Source organism: Saccopteryx bilineata, chromosome 1 (genome assembly GCF_036850765.1).
Source record: "Saccopteryx bilineata isolate mSacBil1 chromosome 1, mSacBil1_pri_phased_curated, whole genome shotgun sequence".
NCBI classification, from domain to species: Eukaryota; Metazoa; Chordata; class Mammalia; order Chiroptera; family Emballonuridae; genus Saccopteryx; species Saccopteryx bilineata.
This window is the reverse complement of record NC_089490.1, coordinates 178,731,534-178,755,325: the sequence shown is the minus strand read 5'-3', so window position 1 is coordinate 178,755,325 and position 23,792 is coordinate 178,731,534. Positions and strand designations below refer to the sequence as shown.

The 23,792-nt window shown below is 41.1% G+C and overlaps 1 protein-coding gene across 1 annotated transcript in view; it reads right to left on the bottom strand.

The window, feature by feature from the left end:
* Nucleotides 1-14,062: 14,062 nt before the first annotated feature.
* The window catches only part of CPE (carboxypeptidase E), a 132,247-nt gene continuing 122,517 nt past the window's right edge, over nt 14,063-23,792 (bottom strand). The window contains exons 7-9 of the mRNA XM_066280256.1: nt 23,397-23,496; nt 17,985-18,103; nt 14,063-14,939 (exon numbers count right to left, since the gene is read on the bottom strand). Of these exons, the coding sequence (XP_066136353.1) occupies nt 14,841-14,939; nt 17,985-18,103; nt 23,397-23,496 (318 nt within the window). The 3' untranslated portion in view covers nt 14,063-14,840. The remainder of the gene's footprint in view (nt 14,940-17,984; nt 18,104-23,396; nt 23,497-23,792) is intronic.

The following is a 23,792-nucleotide window of genomic DNA, read 5'->3' as shown; positions in this document are numbered from 1 at the left end:
ACCATGGCCCTGTCGATCCCTTGATTTTGGTCTTCAGAACTATAAGATGGTAAATATCTATTGTTTCAAGCCATCTAAATTTATGGTCATTTATTGTAGCAACCTTGAAAAACTGATAGATCATGTATATTAGATGATAGATCCTATATCAGAATCAATGTGCAAGTGTTCCTGTGCTTCAGAGAAAGGATGAGTCATGAATAACTTCTAGAAGCAGTGATTTTAGAAGGGATGAGTTATCTTTTTAAAATGGAAAGGGCAATGCCATTAGTATTCATGTGTTCATTGATTTCATGGTGCTGACCATTCCAGATGACCTAGGCAATACAAGATGTTTCTATAACTACACTCTATTTGGTGTCTCTGTGATTATCTTAGAAGCTTTTCTAAAGACTCTCCTCAAGCAATGGTTTTCAGCCAGGGACTATTGTGCCCCCCAGGAACCATTTGACAACAGCTAGGACATTTTTGGTTGTCAGATTTGGGGTGGGGAATGCTACTTATATTTATTGCATAGAGGCCAGCGATGCTGCTAATCATTTTACAATGCACAGGCCAGCCCCCCACCAGAAAGAAGTATTCATTGCAAAATTTCAATAGTATTGAGGTTGGGAAGCCCTACTCTAAATGAATATTCCAGGAATGTGAGGTGGGAAAATAATAATTTGTAACTACAGAAGCAATAAACAAAGCCACATTGACCTCAATGAAGGTTATTAGTAGAAAGCTTATAAGGGTACATTTCAGAGACGCTAGATGAGTACCTCTTACTCCGGCCAGCAAATATGGGCTCCATGGTCCACCTCTCACTTGTTAATTAACATCATTTTTAACTGGGCTCTGGTTTCTTCATCTATGAAACAGGGATCAAAACTAGTACATAGATTTTCTTGGGAAAGTAAAGGAAAAGAAAACATAGAAAATATGCTTCACATGTTCCCTGTTGCACACTAATTTCTCCAATAATGCCAACTATAGTTATTATTATCGCCATGATTATTATCTAATCACTACCACCTGAGTCTCGGGACCATGCATCCTGGCCTTGCCCCAGAACAACCCTCTTATCTCACTTCTGAATTTTCTCTCTTTTGACATTACTTAACTCTATGAGATCGCTGGGAAAATGGAATGCTGATCTTAGACAAAAATTCTAAAATCAACCCAAAATCCACTTCCATAAAAACATATCAAAGTGCAACTAAATGTTAAATGGAAGTCCTGTTCCTTGAACTACCAACTAGCATTGCCAACAGACCCAGGCTTCTGTTCTCCATTTCTTTATTTTGTAAAGAAAAAGAAAAAAATCTCTATATTTGTTTTTTCTTGGTTTGGCCAGAATGATTATAGATTTTTCACTACTCACTTATGTGTCTAAGAAATGTTTCTATTATTTTATTTTAAGCTGGCTACACAGTTCTCTAAACATACTTGTTTGTTTTAAAAAGGCAGAGACTGCTTTCAGTAAATCATGAAATCTGTCCAGAAAAAAGATGTTGATCAATGTTTATAAGCAGAGGCTTGTATGCTTTATCTCAAGTCTTTCTCATTTAAAGAAAGGGCAATGGAAGTCCTTTTGCTTTTGGATTATGAAATCCCAACATCTTGCCCAACATCACCCAGTTTTGAAGTGGTTGAGCCTGGATTTGAACCTAGAGATGTCCTATCCCAGAGCCTGTGCCCTTTCCAGAACTCATCATGGTTCCAAACAGTAGTCTGTGCTCCAGGCCCTCCCTTGTGATATAGAGCAGAGTAAGCAGAGCTCAGCATAAGGCACTGTAAAGGTAATCAGAGTGAACATTCCTCACTGAGCTGTGGTGGCCCTGGGAAAGGGTTCTACCTAACACTTCTGTAGCAAACAACCTGTTGAAAAGCAGTCACTTCTCTCACCAAAATCTACCCTCTAACTTTAAAAAATAATTTCGAAACATCCCAGTCCTTGCCCTTCTATAGAATGTACAACTCTTTGACCCTTTATTTCACACGTGATTTGCCTCTTGCCCCACCCTTCCACACCGTTACCGTTAGTCTCAGAGCTCAGAGGGCAGAAGTGCTGGAGCAAATAGACTCTGGTTCTCAAAATAAAGATTCAGAAGAAACCCAGGCCAAAGCAAATCTAACCAGCTCAGGGAAAGAGGACCAGAACATTCGTCTTCGCCCCTCATGACCTCCGATGGCCGCAACCTGAGTTCATCCTGTGCCATCGTAATTTCTTCTTGGCCCTAGGGACACAGCCAAGGCTTATTTGCCTGACTGATTCTGTGACGCTTTTTTTTTTCCAGACATACTGTAATTTACTGTTCAAAGAATGCCAAAACAAACCAGAGGCAAACAGTTGGTAGCATTTGTTGGGCACTTAGGATGATCTTCGCCCCTTGTTGAGCACTTCCTGGGGATCATCAATGGTGTGTACGTCTGGGGGGGGTGTAGAAAAGAAGAGTGAAAGGCACTCCCTCTGAAGTGTGACTTCCTGCAAACAGGAAGCACAAACACTACCTGCTAGCAGCAGACGCCTGTTGTTGGTTTAGGTTTATACTGGCATCTGGTGATATTTAGCTGCTGGCTACCCAGCATCCCCTGACACACTTCCTGTTTCCTAAGTGATGGTCTTTAAAGGAAAGGGTAAGGGGGAGACTTGCAAGAACAGGACAAAGTCTGACATTCGAAATTTATCAGAAGGTTACATAAATGGCAACATTTTAAAACTAAAAGGCCGCGTGATCTAAACTCTACAAAGAGCACGTATACAGTGAAAAATATTTTTCTCACTTGGATACTATTAGGTGTTTGCTTTGGAACTTTAGCAAAACAACCTACTCCAAGAAAAATTTAATATCCCTTTTAAAATTCAGACACACTCTTTTCCCAAGCAGTCATATACAATTTCCCCCAATAGCATCTTAACTGCTTTGCTATTGCTTGGCACACATCTATATGGAAATATATGTCATCATCAATCTCGCAAGGATCAACAGTACAGTAGCTTTTTCACATGATCTCATTTGCTCTTCAATAGGATTCTGATAAGTAAGCAGGAAAACTATTTCAAAATGCCCGCTAAGCAATAGTAAGAAGTGTCAAAACAGCTTATTTCAGCTCTCTCTAAGAATTGGGTCTTCTTAACCCACGGTTCTCAAAAATGAAAAAGCAGCAAGGATATTTAATGCCGAGCGTAGACAATGGCAGAAGTGGCACCGTCTGCCTACCTGTCCTCTTCTCTCACCTCTAGTTTCAGAACGGCGTTCCCTCAGGGTTCTGGCCCCTCCAACCCCCAGTGGGTGCGTTTGGTACTGAATGAGGTGCTAACGGCTCCTAGGCATAGCTAGCAATAGAGAAGGAGAAGAAGAGGACAGACAGACAGTCCTATATCAGAAGGACAGAGTTGGACTCAGCATCAGGATAGAGTTGGACTGCCTTCAACGTCCTGCCCCACCGCCTCGCCCCCTCTTGCCCTGGCTGTGTCCTCCATTATCACCGCCAGTTTTCCGAGTCTTTTCCCCCTAAAGCTGCTCCATCAGACTCAGGGGCTTCGTTACATTCCAAAGATCCACTCTGTGAGGGGTGTGGTGGTGGAGGGAGGATTCTGTCTAAGAATTTGATTGCTTGTCTTGCTCAGGGAGTCAACTTTACTGACATTTACGAGTCATAACATTTTACGTCCAGGTTTTGCTGGCAGTACAAGGCTATTTCTGAGCCAAGGTGCCTTTGAATCAAAACATACTCAACATTCTCATTTAAAGATCTTACTGTGCCTTCCATGTTGACCTTCCCTTACATGATATTGGAAGTTTTCTATTTGTAGACTTACAGGATTGTTAGGAAAACAACTTTAATAAACATCCTAAAGCTACTATACTGCCTTCCAGTTAAGTATGAGGACACCGAGGTTCTAAAAGATGCCAAACTCACCTGGTCTGTTATTCGACAAGTCGCAGCTGCTGCGCAGGGAGGTGGTCTGAGTGAGTCCAGGCTCTTTCTCCTCCACCACAGGCTTGATCTAGACCTTCCCGATGTATCAACTGGGTTGCAGTTTCTCATATTGGTCCATAGTGAGAGAAGCAATGTAATTCTTGACAAAACTTCTGTTTCATCCAGGAGACCTGATTTCAGATAAGTCAGGGCAGACTCCAGAATGAGGATCTGGGCTCTGGGGGTCTGGGTCGGGACTAGGGGAGCTATTATATAAGGGTTGTGGAGAAGGTAGGGGGGGTTCTCCAGAGAGCAAGCCGAGCAGAGAATGGCCCGGGCTAAGGCAGACCTGTTCTGAGGGAGGCCCTCCCTCTGGGAAGGAGAAGAAAGAAGAGGTTCTATACTGATGGTTTCAGCCACTTTCCTGGCTAAATGCCCTGCTGACCCAGAGACGTCCGCAGAGGCAGAGCGAGCAAATGCAAAGGAAGACAGGAGGGGCAGAAGAGAAGGAGAGACGACAGGCAAAGGGAAGTTACAGAAGCTCGTGCCAGACAAAATGTATCCATGAGACAGCTGAGCAGGAAAGCGGGCCAGGAGAAAGGCAAGAGAAACCGGTGTCATACTTTATACGGCAAATACTCAAAACTAATGATTCTGGGTTTGAAAGTGAGTCCTACGTGGGGGAAAATGGCTCCCTGTTTTTCAAATTTTTTTTGTTTATGTGCATAACCCCAGAGAATCTCTCCATACTGGGCACGCTAGCCAATTATCCAAGCAGGCCACGTGCAGCGTAGGTGATGTGTTCACAGCTGCCCCAGTTAAGAAGTTAGAGTTTAAAAAAAAAGAAGAAGTTAGAGCTTCTGGCATCTTGTGCTGTGATTGCCGTGACATGTTCTCACTTCTGCGTGGGTGAAAAAAAAAGAAAGCGGAGATAACACGACCGAGTTTGTGTGGGCAGGGGCCTGCGGGACCCACTTGGCAAAGGCCTCAGCCACACATCCAGCATCTAATCCGCCCTTTCACATCCGCCTGTCTGCTTAGCATGCTGGTCTGTGGACTGACAAAGCCCATGTGGCGCTCTGGACCTTGAGGTGTGCACATACCACTGGCGCTTTCTTATTTAATTACACGCATACTTGGCTTTGAAATACCTCTCCATGTTTAATACACAAGAAAAGATCTTTTAGGTTGAAAGTGAAAAAATGCTGCACACCGCCTGCCCCCCTCCCCCCGCTTTAATCTTCCCTAACCAGACACCCAAATCCCACACCGGTGGTGCATGAAGCCCGATAAGCCATAGCAACAAATTTCCAAAGCCCTGGTTAGACTCGAGGCTATTTTCTCACCACCTTGCTCTTCAAATGGAAGGTTCAAAATAAACACAGAGGAGAGGCTGCTGCGAAGTTTCTGGAGCAAAGGGGAGCTGCTGTAGGCAAGTGACTAGGATTGCGTCAGAGCAAGGGCAGGGGACGCACGTGGGCCTGGTAGTGTCAGGGCTGATTTTTCAGGAATTTGCAGAGTAAATATTAGTGTAGATGTGGGTAAGAAGAAATGGCATTTCTGGCCAGAGGGTTCACTGGAAAATTGTAAAAGTCTTCTAATCAGCACATTAACAATGCATGACTATGATATTCAAACTCGTGAAACCTGACTAACGCACTGATTCAGCTATTCGAAAAAGTCGTATCATTTTCTAATTTCCTTATTTTGTACAAGTGCTATTTTTGTTTTATGGTTACCAATTGTGATTTCTTAGGAATGCCTTAAATATCCTATTTATTAGTCAGTTTTCTTATGTCTATGGATAGGGTTTCAGCGGGATCAATTTTAAGACACAGAGCAACACTTTCATTCTGAAAAATTAGAAAGAAAATAAATGCGAGAAAAAAGATTATATTTCAGGTTTGTGGCAATTGCAGTAGGTCATTTTTTAAGTGTTTATAGAGTAAAGAGGGAGTGATATATATATGTCTACTTCATCAGTGTTTTCTTCTCAGTAAGTTTTCTAAATGTGTTGGATTGTTGCTGTTGATAGGGCTCTGATTTTATTTAGAGCAGCGGTTCTCAACCTGTGGGTTGCGACCCCAGCGTGGGTCGAACGACCAAAACACAGGGGTCACCTAAAACCATCGGAAATACATATTTTATTTAAAAATGTATTGTATAATAAATATGTATTTTCCGATGGCTTTAGGTAACTGCTGTGTTTTGGTCATTCGACCCCCGCTGGGGTCGCGACCCACAGGTTGAGAACCGCTGATTTAGAGGTTAAAGTTGGAACATCTTTGTTCAAGTGCATGCTGCTCACATGCCGCTATGTGCTCTCAACACACATTCATTCTCTCAATAAGTATCTGTGGATAGACATTCACATCCAATTACCCAGAACTTCTAGGCAAAGTCCCTCCATATTATATATTTTTGTTTGTTTGTTTGTTTCTGTATTTTTCCAAAGTGAGAAGCTGAGAGGCAGTCAGACAGATTCTCACATGTGCCCAACCAGGATCCACCCATCATGCCCACCAGGGGGCGATGCTCTGCCCATCTGGGTCATAGCTCCTTTGTGGCTGGAGCCATTCCAGAGCCTGAGGCAGAGGCCATGGAGCCATCCTCAGCACCCAGGCCAACTTTGCTCCAATGGAGCCTTGGCTGCAGGAGGGGAAAAGAGAGACAGAGAAAAAGGAGAGAGGGAAGGGTAGAGAAGCAGATGGGCATTTCTCCTGTGTGCCCTGACTGGGAATCGAACCTGAAATTTCCACAAGCCAGGTTGACGCTCTACCACTGAGCAAACTGGCCAGGGCCTCCATATTATATATATATATTTTTAATTGACTTATAATTGATGTATAACAGTTTCAAATGTATGATGTAATGATTTCATATCTGAAATTTTTTCCTTGTGATGAGAATTTTTAAAATCTACACTTTTAGAAACATTCAAATATGCAATACAGTATTATTAACTGCAGTCAACCTACTGTACATTACATTCCAATGACTATTTATTCTATAACTGAAAGCTTGTACCTTCCATAAGCTATCACCGTTATCTCCACATGGATGCTTAGGTGTTAACATTTCAGAAATACCACATTTTCACAGCTCAGGTTGGATAACAGCCTCATAAATCTTGAAGTATGAGTTCATGATAGTCTTAGCTCTTGTTTTTATTTTATTATTCTGGCTTTAATATCAAATGGTTGCCAAATAAATACAACAGTGAGTAGAAAAAATACAAATAATTATTTATAATAAAATTTTAGTTATTCAAATACCACTATAGAGGATACTAAAATTATTACTAAAGAATATTGTTTTGCATGAGGTCCATACCTCCTTATCTTTGCTTTCCACTGAATTCCATCAGCTGACTCAAGTCAACTAGAGGTGCCTAAACCAATCATGGCATAATACAGGGATACTTAAAAAGCTCCAAGAGATTTATCTATACCCCAATGTTGCACTATAGCTCTTCTAAGAACGAGGTTTTCACCTCATTTCCAAGCATTTGTCCCACCTGTGGATCTTCTACCTGGGTTTCTTCCATGGTCCCAGTTTCTCAGGACCAAATCTCCTAATTTTCCTTGCAATAATATTACTACTATATCTTTGAGTAGTAATAACACATTGTTGAATAATAATAATTATAAACATTTTTCTAAGCACTTGTTTAGGCAGTTTTCTAATTGCTTTACATATATTAATTCATTTAATATGTGCACCATGGCCCCTCCATGTTAGCCTTCCCTCTAAGATTGTAGACTGACCAGGAAACTTTGTCTGTGAGCAGAAGCCTCATGAGGCAGAGATAGCCTCTGGGAAGCTAGGGCTCTGTGCCGCCTTATTTTTCCCTTTATTGATTGAAGTATTGTCTACATCAATTTCCACCAGACTTCAGCACCCATAGTATTCCATTTTATACCCTCCCACTCCACACTTACTGAAGTTTGCCCTGTCTAGAACGTCCAGACAAAACTTCTGCAGTCAGAACCTGCAGCTTTCTCAGGAAATCCCTGCCCAATGGAGGAAGTGGAGGAATAAGAGGCAGTTGTAATTTTAGGCTCCGCTCTCCTCACTGTCCTGTTCTGCATAAGTTACCAACTCAACCCCCATTGATCCTGAAATGTATCTGCATAGCATTACATCAGGGCCAAGCAAATCCATGCCAGACATCACATGTTTACAGGGAACTGGATCAAACTAATTGGATTTCAAGTCATTTCACATGGCAAGAAGCTATAAAGCAGGAGCTTTACTGCATTTATCTGCAAAATATTTAAAATTACCTTTAAAGGGACTTCTTTCAGAACAGGTAATACAAGAAGTCCCTGGGTTACGAAGGACATAGGTTCTATAGGTTTCAAAATGTTTCAGTATTTACAGTGTGTCCGTAAAGTCATGGTGCACTTTTGACCAGTCACAGGAAAGCAGCAAAAGACAATAGAAATGTGTAATCTGCACCAAATAAAAGGAAAACCCTCCCAGTTTCTGTAGGATGATGTGGCAGCATGTGCGCATGCGCAGATGATGATGTAACACCATGTATACAGCGGAGCAGCCCACGGCCATGCCAGTCGAGATGTGGACGGTACAGAGGAAAGTTCAGTGTGTTCTGTGGCTCACTAAATTTGAACCCGTGACCAAAGTGCAACGTGAATATTGGCGCATTTATAACAAAGCACCACCACATAGGGATAACATTACTCGGTGGGATAAGCAGTTGAAGGAAACCGGCAGTTTGGTGGAGAAACCCGTTCTGGTAAGCCACCAGTCAGTGACGAGTCTGTAGAGGCTATACGGGATAGCTACCTAAGGAGCCCTAAAAAATCTGTGCGTGAGCCCACATGGAACTGCACTGAGTAGGTATGAAACTGGGAGAGTTTTCCTTTTATTTGGTGCAGATTTCACATTTCTATTGTCTTTTGTTGCTTTCCTGTGACCGGTCAAAAGTGCACCATGACTTTATGGACACACTGTATATGCACAAAAAGGTAAATAAATACTATGTTAAGATAAAAATCTAAGTGGCATTTAATAGGCACATGTACCTGTTCCAACTTACATACAAATTCAACTTAAGAACAAACCTACAGAATCTATCCCATTTGTAACCTGGGAACTGCCTGTAAATAGGTAATAAACCCAAAGGATTGCATCAGTATATGTGAAGTAGCCAACAAAATATAAAGCAAAGATATTCACTGAGGAGAATACAGCCCTTTTCAGATCACACCAAAGAGGTGAAGTAAGATGGAATCAGGGTGGACTTGGGTCAAGCAGACAGGAGTTTTAATCAGCCAGTTACTAGCTGTGAGGTGAGAAATAGAAATCATGAGTCTGTTTCTTCATCTGCTAAAGAGGAAGGCTGCCACACTTCCTTATCATAGTGTTATGAACCGATTTCAAAATACTGCATTTCAAGGACCTACCACAGAGTGTAGCACAACATGTATGCTCAATAATAGTGATGATAGTGACAGTGACTCCAGTGATGATGGGCATGGGCAGAGACCGTGCGATGTGCTATTCTACTCTCTGGTAGAAATCACAGGGTATTAATTACTGAGTAAATCTCCAAAAGAAAAGAATGAACAAAAGGAAGAAGATAGAATACTTTAAAAATGAATAAATAAAAGCTAAGATACATTAAAAACTGTCAGAAGTGAGAAAAGTACAGCAATCTACTAAAGCAGCTCATGTGGCCCCTGGCATCATGGGAATTTCCCATAAACTTCAGCAGGGTGATTTTTCCTGGCCCAGGCATTACAGAGCACATTCGATATCAGTGTGGGCTGCACCGATGACACTTCACCCAGCTAAGCCAAATTTTTGCAGTGTTTTTAAGCACACTGATTCTCAGGGAATTTTGCACTGATTTCAATTAATTGCATAAAACTAAAGTATGTACTACTCTAGAAACCCTTATGATAATTGAGTTGACTCATAGGCTAACTGTCTCACAGAAAAAAAATTAAAGGGTGAAGATACAGAACCTTTGTAAGTACCTAAAATGTTTACCTAAGAACAGCAAAACAAGAATGTAATGTATTTACAAGGGAAGGCCTAAAAGTCCAGGCATATTCAATCTTGACATTTCTGACACAGAAACTCAAAATGCCATCCAGTTCTAACCACAGAAGACCAACCTTATGAGAATTATTAAAAAGAAGTTGAGTCACATGTTGGAACAAATAATGGTTTTTTAAGCTCCCACAAAATCAATAATGGAAAGATTTCAAAAGCTGTGTAAATAAAATATGAGTATAAAAGACTGTACGTCCCTTTCTGCAAGTAATGTTTATCTTTGTTTATATGAAGAATTGAAAATCAAAATGAGTAGAGATTAACTATTCCTTCCATAGTAAGGTGTCTGATTCTCATTGACAATGGAGGAGTGCAAAGTTCAAAATGTGCTCATTCATTAAAATCAACTGTCCAGTCCCCTTCCTTTCTGATTTTTGTTACCTAAAACAACTTGCCCCTGTTGTTCGTAACCCAGATCTCTTTAACCCTCTGTGTTCCTATCCTCCATGCTTTGTTCTAATCTTTAGTTTCAAACCAGAACAAAAACCTTAGTTCAGAATTTTCACTTTATGCTAAGTTTATATGAGGCAGCAAAGTGGCATAACTTCCAAAAGATCAGTAGATCAGTATCATCTTGGACTGGATTGAGAAGTACAGTGCTCAGAATGTGAGATGTGTTGGTCTCACGTTACTTTTGCAAAACAAAACAAAAATGCCACACCTAAAGTATTCAAGTATTATACCTCTTAAAGATTTTAGGAAATACACACACACACACACATTTCTCCCATTCCTGAGTTCAGAACCAGTTGAAAAATAAGACACAGGAAAGCAACAGACAGAGGTTAAACTGTTAGCTTTATCACTGATAAGCTAACTGGAGAAAATGACACATGATCTGTGGATGTGGATGGAAGGTGAACGCTCTATGCCCACAAGCCCTCCCTCTACCCCGCACACGCACCCAGCCTACCTCCACAGCCAGGGGAGAACTGGGAGCTGCATCTGCCAGGAGCAGATGCACTGAGGCAGGGGAAGCTTACAGTCCTTTGATAGAGTTGTTCCACCCACTCAGCCCACCTGGTATCACCTGACTTGTATAAGAAGGAATGAGTCAGGGGTAAGAGTAGAGGCCAGGAATCTTATTCCAGTGGAGGTCCTTTTACACAGAAATATTGACCAAATGAAAGGAGTTTCCTTCCCAGCAGCACTCAATTCTAGACCCTTCATTAGATCAACTCAGTGCAGGCTGAGTGCATGACCAGGATAACGGGGACCTTTGAAACCCTGTATAACCACAAATGGTTACGAGGACAAAGCTACATGGAAACAACACCTTCCTTTCAATCACTGAATGGGTACTTGAACTTGACTCTGTCTTAGACACACATTCATTCTACTTGCCCCCCTGCAGTATTTGCTGCATCCTGTTCAGTTACGCAATGCCATGTGACTAGTCCTGGCCAATGAAATGTGAGCACAACTGATATGCGTGGCCTGCAGGCTGAAGGAATGGAAGGTCTTGGTTCTTCAGTCTCCCATTCCTTCTTCTGCAGTGACTGCAGAGATCTCACATTGTGGGTGGGGCATCTATGCTAGGTGGGGCTTCTGTTAACCTAGGTCCTGAGTGAATAAGAAAGTTCAACAGGGTGAAGCCATGACCGTGGAGAACCATGAGAGAAGTAAGTGCATTCCGGAGTATAGAATAATTCTGAAACTAGGAACGTTCTCCATCCCCAGAAGAGGAGGCCTGTAAAACATCTGCTAGAGGGACTTCAGAACTGCTACTGACCAGTGAGTACTGTGCACCTCTTGTTCCTCACCGTGCCAAATAGAGTGTTTACAGACCTTACCTTGACCCTATTCTACCATTATATGCTGGGTGTGAGGATGCAGACCTATCTTTAGTTCATAGGTCTCTGGAGCAAGAGTGGCCATATGCAGACCTCATATAAAGGCTATTGTGGGATCTTTTAAAATCCCTAACATGAAGCTCAAAGCCTTAATTTCATGTGGTTTTAAGTTGCCTCCCCCGTGAAAGAGTTAAGTGAAACCTCTATTTGAAAATAAATAAACAAACTTATGTTGGAGACCAGAAGGGAAAACTATGGTGGTGACAGTGTTGCTCACCAAACATTGTGCCCAAACAAAGCTGTGTGCCTAGCTCTGGCCAAGGAGCTGTGGGTAGAAGTGACTCCAGGTATCTTTCCCTGCGACCAAGACAAGAGACTGAAGAAACCTTATGTTGACACAGCAGAGCCACAAGGCTGACTCATTCTGAGCTCTTGGGCATGGAGGAAAAATTTCCTGGAAAGTTACATGGACCTACAGACTTTTCATGAAAAATTGATTACTGTTAAATTAAACCACTGAGATGTAGGCTTGCTTCTTACTACAGCATAGTCTAGCTTATCCTGTTTTATACTAACCACAAGGAGCAAAGTTCTGACGTTCCCCAGAGCTCAGTCCTGATCCTACATTTCTTCTAACTCTATGGTCAGCTCCTAGGGGATTGCATATATTCCCACAACTTTAAATATCATCTCTACGTAGGTGACACTACTCCAAGCTTGCCCCATTGTTGTGGATTATACCCGGCATGCCAGCAAAATGATTTGTGCCCTTATCATTCTGAGCTGCCTCGGTGTGGATAATGATTAATACAGTCACCTGCTTTATATGGCAATCACAGCCAAATCTCTGTTTCCAACCCCAGGCCTCTTTTAGAGCTTCCCACATAGCAAATCCAACCATACACCCAACACCTCCATGTGTGTCTCCCATAAGCGAAGGCACCTCAAGCTTAACATTTCCTATGTTGCATGTTTCTTTCTTCTCGCCTTTTCCAATCTGCTGCTTCTTCAGTATGCTACATGCCAGGTACCCATCTGCTTGAGTTAGAAATGTGATGTCATCTCTGACACCCGCCTCTCCCTCTTCACCCTCGTGCTATCTCACCCAGGTCTGCCAGGTCTACCTCTGAAGTACATCCCAAACCCACTCATGTCTTCTCATCTCTGTGGCCACCAGCTGGTCCAAGTCACTGCTCTTCAGGACCCCTACTATAGCTTCATCACTAGTCTACTCCTGCTTCTGCTTCCTATGCAGCAGCCAGAACAACCTTCAATATTCAGTGATTCTAAAAACAAAATCCAATACTCTGGTTTCTCTTCAGATCGCATAAATCTTTCACCTTTTACTAAAAATAATCCTCAGTTCTCAATTCTGGTCCACAAGGTCTTGTATAATTTTGTTCCTGTCCACTTTCTCGGCCTTTACGCCTCACCTCCCACATCTCTCTGCTTCAGTCATTCTGCCCTTCTCTTAGTCCTCCAGTAAGCCATGTGTTTTTCCAACCCAGTGCCTTTGCACCTGCTGTTCCTTCTACTTGGCAGAGACTGTGAGATGCTCACCAAAGACCACATTTTCCTCCCTCACCTTGGTTTGCTGCTGGACTACATTTCCCAGACTCCACTGCAGCTATTGTGCCCAGAGAATACAATTCTAGGCAATGTGATGTGAGCAGCAAAGGTACCACTTCCCAATCTGGCCCCTAAGGGGAGGGGCCATGCTCCTCCATGTTCTTTCCTATTATCTGCAGGGCAGATGACCACCATGCAACTTTGATGGCCACATGTAGAAGTTTGTTGACCTTCTGTTGGAATGGGTCCCAGCACTGACTGTGCAGAGCAAAGCCCTCTCACCCGTCTTCTGCCTAGTACAGGCACCTGAGAAAGAAAAACACTGTACTGTGCTTAAGCTGTTATATATTATTACAACAGTTAACACTATTTTTTAAAATATTCTGTACCTGAAACATCCATCAACCATACACACACACACACACACACACACACGTATGCATACACATGCACAAACAACAACCCTATACTCGGTCACTCTGCTCTGCTCACACCTGCCCCCATTATAGATCTGATTTTATTCATCACGTTCATAATTACATATTCACCTGTGTGTATATTTATAGTCTCTGTCCACAGCTGACCCATAAGTCTCCAGGAATCAGTACCTCCACCGCACTAGTGCACACAGAGTTTGTGCGATGCCTGGCACAGAGCAGCCAGTTAATAAATTTACAAATGTAGAGGATGAACAAATAAAAGACCACTACCAAGGAAATGCTTTTTATTTTTATCACAAGACCAAATCTCTAGACAAAAATCATAAGAGAATTAAAATACAGAACATGGCAATATATTTTTTTTTTACTTTTATTCATTTAGAATACAGTTTTGGGCCAATCTACAACCAAGAGAAAATCCTAAACGTTGCAATAGTGTTAACAGGCTGAATAATATAGCAGCATAGCCCCTGAATGTACAAGCAAGAAGTCAATTTCCACTCCCTTCATAAAACCTCTTGCTAAACACATTTTCTTCCCATCAAAAAATGCATTAACAAGATCATGCTTATATAGCTAGTCAGCACAAGAGACAAATAACAATTTAAACTGAACTATGTAGGTCTTTCAGTATTGTGTTCACAACTTCATACTGTAGCTGTTGACCTTTTCAATGGCATTCATTACATGACATTGTCACCAATTACATTAAAAGGACTTCATTAATTTTTAAAAGCTAGATTGACTCAAAGAGTTCTGCATTGTAAATAACACACGGAATATTGCATTTATGTCTAAAATGTGCTGATCATTTAAATCTTTTCTACAATCCTTCGTATAATGTTTGTAGGAAAATGAAAGTTATATAAGAAATAGACCAAGTTATTGTATTGTTATCTAAGAGTCTATTTTAAGTAATGTCTATTAATATTTAAATGATTAAAAAATAAGTCAATGTTAAATATTAACCACAAAATCTAAAAGAAAATGGCCACATTACATCAGACTACATTAGAGAGAATAAAAGCAGCTAATTAGAGCCTTTTTAAAAATTTAAAGTTTCTGACATCATTTTCCACCATTCCATCAATTCTTCCTTTTCCTCTTCTTTCCTTTCAGAAAATGACTCCAGTTCAAAATCAACCTAACAAAGAAAATCAGGAATATATTGTTACCAAAGTGCATTGTACTTTGAAAAGCTTAAATTAAAAAATATATAAGAATAATTCCAGAGCTTTTAGGATAAGCTCACTCTAGACATTTGAATTAAAGGATATCCAAAAAACTCTCTCATGATAAAAGATACTTTCAGGGGGAAAAACAATCAAAAGCCATTATGTTTGAAATGTGTTTTGATCTAATAGCTTTGTAGGGTTATTAAAAAGCAGGTTATTTAAAGGCAGATTACATAAAGGCAGTCTTTCCTACCAGGAAAAAGATATAACATATAATTAATTTTCTGCTCTTGAATATTCAGTGAGCTTCACCTGTCAACCTTGAATTTCCTCCTAATAGCTAGGGGACTGTGCAGTTCACTGTCCTGGAATCCCAAACCACAAAGTTCTGCTTTCTGGAATCTTGAATCTGCTAAAGAAACTGACAGAAGCACTTATGTCTCCAAACCACCACCAATGGCCCAGGCACTGAGCTCTCCCGGGAACTAGGCATCTTCATCAGGTCCAGGGAGAATCCATACACCTCTACCTAAAGCAGCGGTTCTCAACCTGTGGGTCGCGACCCCGGCGGGGGTCAAACGACCAAAACACAGGGGTCGCCTAAAGCCATCGGAAATACATATTAGGCGACCCTTGTGTTTTTGGTCGTTCGACCCCCGCCGGGGTCGAGACCCACAGGTTGAGAACCGCCGACCTAAAGGGTATTCGAAATATGCAGGCCTCAGCCCCAGCCCTCCTGGGGCGCTCTAGCTATCTGTGCCCTATTGCAGATGGAACTGAGTTCCTTGATTTGGCCACTTAAGCCCCTGGTTATTTAGGAATGTGATGACACTCGCTTACTCCTTGAAGTAACACATACTAGAAAGGCTAAGGATTGAAATAGTTGAAACTTTCACAACCTGTTTCTGGAGCTTCTTTTTTCCAGATTTCATTTGCCCAAATTTCCCTCCTGATTTTAATACATATTCACACCATCAAAACCAAAGCACTAGTTAAAAACTCAAGATATTTTGTTTGCAAAACCCAACAACTGAAATCCAAACTTTGGGTGCATAAACAGAAGTAAAATAAGTTCTTACAACCAAAAAGCCCATCAATAGATGACTGGATAAAGAAGATGTGGCACATATACACTATGGAATACTACTCAGCCATAAGAAATGATGACATCGGATCATTTATAGCAAAATGGTGGGATCTTGACAACATTATACGAAGTGAAATAAGTAAATCAGAAAAAACCAGGAACTGCATTATTCCATATGTAGATGGGACATAAAAGTGAGACCAAGAGACATTGATAAGAGTGTGGTGGTTATGGGGGGAGGGGGGAGAGAGAGAGGGAAGGGGGAGGGGGAGGGGCACAAAGAGAACTAGATAGAAGGTGACAGAGGACAATCTGACTTTGGGTGATGGGTATGCAACATAATCGAACAACAAGATAACCTGGACATGTTATCTTTGAATATATGTATCTTGATTTACTGATGTCACCCCATTAAAAATAAATAAATAAATATAAAAAAATAAAATAAAATAAAAAAATTTTTAAAAAGGCCCTGGCCGGTTGGCTCAGCGGTAGAGCATCGGCCTGGCGTGCGGGGGACCCGGGTTCAATTCCCGGCCAGGGCACATAGGAGAAGCGCCCATTTGCTTCTCCACCCCCATCCCCTCCTTACTCTCTGTCTCTCTCTTCCCCTCCCGCAGCCAAGGCTCCATTGGAGCAAAGATGGCCCGGGCACTGGGAATGGCTCCTTGGCCTCTGCCCCAGGTGCTAGAGTGGCTCTGGTCGCGGCAGAGCGACGCCCTGGAGGGGCAGAGCATCGCCCCCTGGTGGGCAAAGCGTCGCCCCTGTTGGGCGTGCCGGGTGGATCTCGGTCAGGCGCATGCGGGAGTCTGTCTGTCTCTCCCCATTTCCAACTTCAGAAAAGTACAAAAAATTTTTTAAAAAAATTTAAAAAAAATAATAAATAAGTTCTTTTCAAGCAAGCCTTTTGACTGGAAATCCTGTAAGCCATTACATGGTTTTGGTAATGTAATACAAAGATAGTAGTAAAACCCTGTGCTAAGAGAAGTTCTGATCTAATCACCATACCATCTTAGCAAAATAAATGTTATTTTTATATGGTAAATGATAAATGTAATTTAATATAGCTTTTTAATAGTAGAGAGTTTTGCTCATAGTATATACTTATAATAAATGTTTAGTTAATGCCTAAAATTATCTTGGAGGCATAATTTAGTTTTTTGAATACTTACTGAGTATTGTACTATAGTAGGTACTAAAGATAAAAAGATTAATGGAACAGAATCTCATTTGGATTGAAATCACTGTGACAAAAAAAAAAAGTTTAATGTTACTAGGTTTTACATGATTTTCTTTTATTTATTTTTATTTTTATTTTTTTCTGAAATGAGAAGCGAGAAGGCAGAGAGAAAGACTTCCGCATATGCCCGACCGGGATCCACCTGGCATGCCTCCTGGGGTTGATGCTCTGCCCATCTGGGGCCTTTCTCTGTTGCAACTGGAGCCATTCTAGCACCTGAGGCAGAGGCCATAGAGCCATCCTAAGCACCCAGGCCAACTTTGCTCCAATGGAGCCTTGGCTGTGGGAGGGGAAGAGAGAGACAGAGAGGAAGGAGAGGGGGAGGGGTGGAGAAACAGATGGGTGCTTCTCCTGTGTGCCCAGGCCGGAAATCAAACCCAGGACTTCCACACACCCGGCTGATGCTCTACTGCTGAGCTAGCCAGCCAGGGCCTATTTCATTTTCTTATGGATCTCATCAAAAACTAAGAAACAATAACAGAGTTTCACAATGAGTGGTATTAAATCAACCAGTAAGCCCTTGGTCAAGTTCTAGCCCTTTGCTAGAACTCAGTTTTCTCATCTGTTAAATGGGGATACTAATAGTATCTACCTCATACTGTTATTGTGAAGACTAAATAAAAGTCACTTAACTATTGCCTGACACACAGAAGTGCTTAATAAATCTTAGCCATTAATATTACTTACGGCAACAGCAGGATTATGAGGAACCGCCACCTTCTTTGTTATCGCCAGGTAGCCTGGAGCTGACGCTGTAAGTTTATAGTTTCCAGGTACAAGCAGTCTCCAGTAATCACCATCTTTTGCTGTAGGAATACAAAATATCAAATCACAAGGCACATATTGGAAATGCATAGTCATGCCAGCAAAGGAATAGCCATTATACCTCAGTTCCACTTCTTTTACTCCCATTTTTAAAGCAGATGTTAATTAAATTTGATAAAACTCACCTGTTTCATCAGGTTGTGTTGTCCTTGCCTGATTTTGGTATGAGGGTTATATTGGCCTCATAAAATATATCAGGGAGTATTGCTTCTTCTTCTATTTTTTGGAAGACTTTGAGAAGGAGAGGCACCAAACCTTCTTTGAATGTTTGGTAGAATTCACTAGTGCAGCCTTCTGGTCCTGAACTTTGGTTTTGGAGAGGTAGTTGTTTCTATTTCCTCCCTGCTTATAGATCTATTTAGGATTTCCTCCTTCGTGACTCAATCTAGGAAGATTGTATAGTTCTAGGAATTTATCCATTTCTTCTAGGTTGTTGAATTTGGTCGCCTATAGTCTTTCAAATATTCTACTATGATGCTTTGTATATCTATGATGTCTGTGATAATTTCTCCCCTTTCATTTCAGATTGTATTTAAATGGGTCCTTCCCCTTTTTTCCTTAGTAGGTCTAGCCAGTGGTTTGTCGATTTTATTGATCTTTTCAAAGAACTAGCTCTTTGTTGTATTAATTTTTTCTATAGTTTTTTTGTTCTCTATTTCACTTAGTTTTGCTCTAATTTTTAGTACCGCCTTTCTTCTGCTGACTTTGGGTAACCTTTGTTCTTCTTTTTCTAGTTCCTTAAGATGTGATATTAGGCTGTTTACTTGGGATCTCTCTTGTTTCTTGATATAAGCCTGTAAGGATATAAACTTCCTCTTATTACTGCTTTCGCTGCATCCTACAAATTTTGATATGTCGTGTTGTCATTTTCATTTGTTTGTATATATCTTTTGTTCTCTGCTTTTATTTCATCTTTGGTCCAGTCATTTTTAGAAGAATGTTGTTTAATTTCCACATTTTTGTGAGTTTCTCTACTTCCTTTCTACAATTGAATTCTAATTTCAAAGCCTTATGGTCAGAAAATACGCTTGGTACAATATCAATCTTCCTGAATTTATTGATGTTAGTTTTGTGGCCCAACATATGGTCTATCCTTGAGAATGTTCCATGCATGCAGAGCAGAATGTATAATCTGATGTTTTGGGGTGAAATGTCTATTATGTCCATTGGGTCCAGTGTGTCATTTAAGGCTTATATTTCTTTATTGATTTTCTGTTTGGATGATCTATCTAAAGCCATCAATAGTGTGTTGAAATCTCCAAGTATGATTGTGTTTTTGTCTGCTTCTTTTATTTGATCAGTTAATGAGTATCTTAAATATTTTAGTGCTCCCTGGTTCAGTGCATATATATTAAAAAGTGTTATGTCTTCTTGATACAATGTCTCCTTTATAATTATGAAATGTCCATCTGTGTCTTTGGTTACCTTTGTTGTCTTGAAGTCAGCATTGTCAGATGTAAGTATGGCTACACCTGCTTTTCTTTGAATATTATTTGCTTGGAGATTCATTTTCCAACCTTTCATTTTAAATCTACTTTTATCCTTGAAACTTAGATGTGTCTCTTGAAGACAGCATATGGTTGAGTTTTGCTTTTTTATCCAATCTGCTACTCTGTGCCTCTTTATTGGTTAGTTCAGTCCATTTACAATTAGGGTAATTATTGACAATTGAGGATTTCCTATAGCCATATTATGTTTTCTTTTCTGGTAGCTCTATGTCTTGTTTGGTTCTTCTCTTTTCTGTTTCTGTCAGTTGTTTTTGCTTGGTCGTATCCCATACTTCGTTCCTGTTTCTTCTTTTTTTAAACTGTGTATTTCTGTAGTGGCTTTTTCGTGGGTGGTTACCATTAGGTTGTTAAGAGAAAAATGTTCATATGTACAAGAGTCCTTTGTCTTATGAGTGCTTCTGCACTCCATCCTCCTTTGCTACTATAGATCTTTATCCTCTCCCCTTTTATGTTATTGTCGTCACAGATTATCCTTGTTTTTATTGTGATGTTGTTGGATCTTTTACTTGTAGTTTTGATTTTTGTTCTTTGTATCTGGTCAAATAACTCCCTTGAGTATTTCCTGTAGTGGAGTTTTTCTGGTGATGAATTCCCTCAGCTTTTGTATATCCATAAAAGTTTTTATCTCTCCTTCATATTTGAAGGATAGCTTTGATGGATAATTCCATCTTGGCTGGTAATTCCTCTCTTTCAGTACTTTGAATGTTTGGGTCCACTCTCTTCTGACTTGTAGGGTTTCTATTGAGCAGTCTGATGATAACCTAATGGGCTTTCCTTTATATGCTATGTTCTTCTTCTCACAAGCTGCCTTGACGATTCTTTTTTGTCATTGATTTTTGACAATTTTATAATGATGTGCCTTGGAGTAGGTCTGTTTGGGTTGTGGTAACCTAATGTTCTGTTTGCTTCTTGGATTCAAGGTTCTAAGTCTTTCCATAGGCTTGGGAAATTCTCATCAATTATTGGTCTGAATAGGCTCTCCATTCCCTTGTCCCTCTCTTCTTCTTTTGATATACCCATTACTCTTATACTGTTCTTTCTGATGGAGTCAGACAATTCTTGTAGAGCTCTCTCATTTTTTTTAAATTTGTGAGTCTCTCTCCTCTTCTCTCCATAGCATTTCTAGTTGCCTATCTTTGATATCACTGATTCTTTCCTCAATCTGGCTTGTTTTATTAGCTTATCTCCCTACTTCAGTCTTCAATTCATGTATTGAGTTCTTCATGTCTGTTTTTAAAGTTTCAATCTCCTTGGTAAGGTATTGGTTTTGTTCCTTAATTTGTTTTCTGAAACCATTAAGTTGTCTATTGGTGTCTTCTTGCATCTGTCTATTTTCAGAACTTCAATTCTGAATTCTCTATCACTTAACTCCAAGGTTTCCATATGACTGAGTTTTTTTTCTGAGATTTTTTTATTTTCTTTCTGAACTATGTCTCTGTCTTGTGTAGCCATTGTATTCAATTTCTTCTTACTTGATGGCATTTGAGAGTGGTATCATTAAGAACCCTAACAAAAAAAAAACTAAAAAAATTCAAAATTAAAAAAAAATAAAAATTTTAAAAATTATTACAAGAAGAAAAACCACAGGAAAAATGATTGAAAACAAAAATTTAAAAATGCCCACAAAAGATAAAAATTTAAATATTAGAGAAAATTAAAGAAAAATTAATGAAAATATAAAAATTTTAAAAATACAATAAAAAGGAGAAAAAAGAAAAAATAATTTTGGTTTTGAGAGGTTTCTTCCAGCAGGTGTTGCTGTATTACAGGTTTTAGCTCTGTGAAGTTCCTGGGCTGTCCACTGCTGAGATTTTGCTGTTGCAATGATGTAGGCGAGGCCGCAGTCACTTTAGTGGGTGGGGTGTGTTGTGATGGCTTTACAGCTTCAGTCTTACAGCTTTAGCTTTCTGGTTTTAGAGCTGTAGCAATGGTGATCTCATACTTCCGGGTGCTCCTTCTCACATCTCAATAGACCTGGGGACCAGATGTGAAGCACCTCTGTTCTTCAGGGAAGGCAGTGGTTCTGGAGAGCTAACTGTGGAGTTTGTCTCTGCCACTCTCCATACCATGAGGTGAGGGAGGTGTGATTTGGGAGGCTGGGAACTGCACCTTAGCTTTCTCTGTCTCTGCCGAGTGTGGGCTGCAGGCAGACCATGGGAACATTGACTGTGACCCTGCACTCTGGCCGCTTTGGTTTATCTGCCCCTTTATCTCACCGCTCCTCCCAGAAGAATGAGGTCAAGTCACTTTGAGTTTCCCTCTCTATATCCTCTGACAAAAATCCAGTAATCCCGAGCTTCCCCCCTCCTGTAGTCCAGCAGAGAAAAAAAAAAACACCTCAGTGGCTTGACCTTTGGTGGCACAGTGGATAAATTGTCGACCTAGAATGCTGAGGTTGCCAGTTTGAAACCCGGGCTTCCCTGGTCAAGGCACATATGGGAGTTGATGCTTCCTGCTCCTCCCCTCCTTCTCTTGGCCCTGGCCAGTTGGCTCAGTGGTAGAGCGTCGGCCTGGCGTGCAGGAGTCCTGGGTTTGATTCTTGGCCAGGGCACACAGGAGAAGCGCCCATCTGCTTCTCCACCCCTCCCCCTCTCCTTCCTCTCTGTCTCTCTCTTCCCCTCCCGCAGCCAAGGCTCCATTGGAGCAAAGTTGGCCCAGGCGCTGAGGATGGCTCTGTGGCCTCTGCCTCAGGTGCTAGAATGGCTCTGGTTGCAACAGAGCAATGCCCCAGATGTGCAGAGCATCGCTCCCTGGTGGGCATGCCGAGTGGATCCCAGTCAGGCGCATGCAGGAATCTGTCTGACTGTCTCCTCGTTTCCAACTTCAAAAAAAAAAATTAAAAAAAAAAAAAACAGTCACACTGGGTTTGTCTCTTCCTCAGAGTCGACTGTGAGTGTATTTTATCTTCTGCCCCCCTTTACACCCCATCCCATCTTTAGTCCATTTGGTGCAAAGATCTTTCAGGCAAACCTTCAAACCCAGCTGGGGTTCCTTCACTGTATTATAGTTGTTCAATTTGTTGACATTTCAAGGGGAAAGATCAGGAGTATCTCTCATGATGCCATTACTCTGACCAAACTCTAAGCACCTCTTCTTATGAGAGATCAGAACCTGACCAGGTGGTGGCGCAGTGGATAGAGCTTTGGCCTGAAACATTGAGGACCAGGTTCAAAACTCTGAGGTCACTGGCTTGAGCACAGGATCATACACATGACCCTGGGTTTGCCAGCTTGAGCCCAAGGTCACTGGCTTGAACAAGGGGTCACAGGTTTGTGATATATGAGAAAGCAATCAATGAACAACTAAGGTGCCACAATGAAGAACTGATGCTTCTCATCTCTCCCTTCCTGTCTGCCCCTCCTTGTCTGTCCCTCTCTCTCTCTCTGTCTCTAGCTAAAAAAAAGAAAAGACAGAAAGAGAAATATCAGAGGGCACTGGTTTTTTCGCCCTAGTGAATTCATTTCTTTTGCCTCAAGAACAACAAAAAATCTCTGATGGATGCACCACCTCACAGTTCTGTGGTGAGATGCCTGAGGAAAAGGTGCCCTCTGCTGTTCCTCAGTTCCTAAATGCAGCAGCCGTCTTCAGTACTGGCCTGAACTGCTCCCACAAAGGAACTTTAACAAAGCTGGGAAAGAGAAGCTAAAGAGATACAAGGAATTTAATTGTTTTACTCAGAACAGCATAAGAATTTTAACTATTATAATAAGTAATTGAGCTTCTGTGTATAATCCTAGAGTCTCAGGTCATGGCAAAGAATACCCACCGGATGTGATATCGTGGTCTATTCCTTCCACTGAGATGGTCGCATTGGCAATTGGATTCCCTTGAAGATCTCGGACAAATCCCTTTACTCCTCGGTGTATCTGTGAAGGTCGAAAACAACCAAAAACTTCATATTAGAAATGACTTAAAAATCCATCTCATATCAAGAATCTCCTTACAGTCTTGCAATACTCTAGTTCCCTAAAACATACTCACAGGGCCACTCTTCTGTGCATTCTTTATTCTGCTTTTTCCGAAGTGGACAAACGAGTAGTAGTCCCCCCAAAACTGAAACCTTGTTCGGAGTCAGAGAAAGGCTTTGAAGTGCCTTCTGAACCACCAAAACCAAAAGTAAAAAAATAGAAAGTTTGTCATCTCTATAAAACAGTGTGGTCTT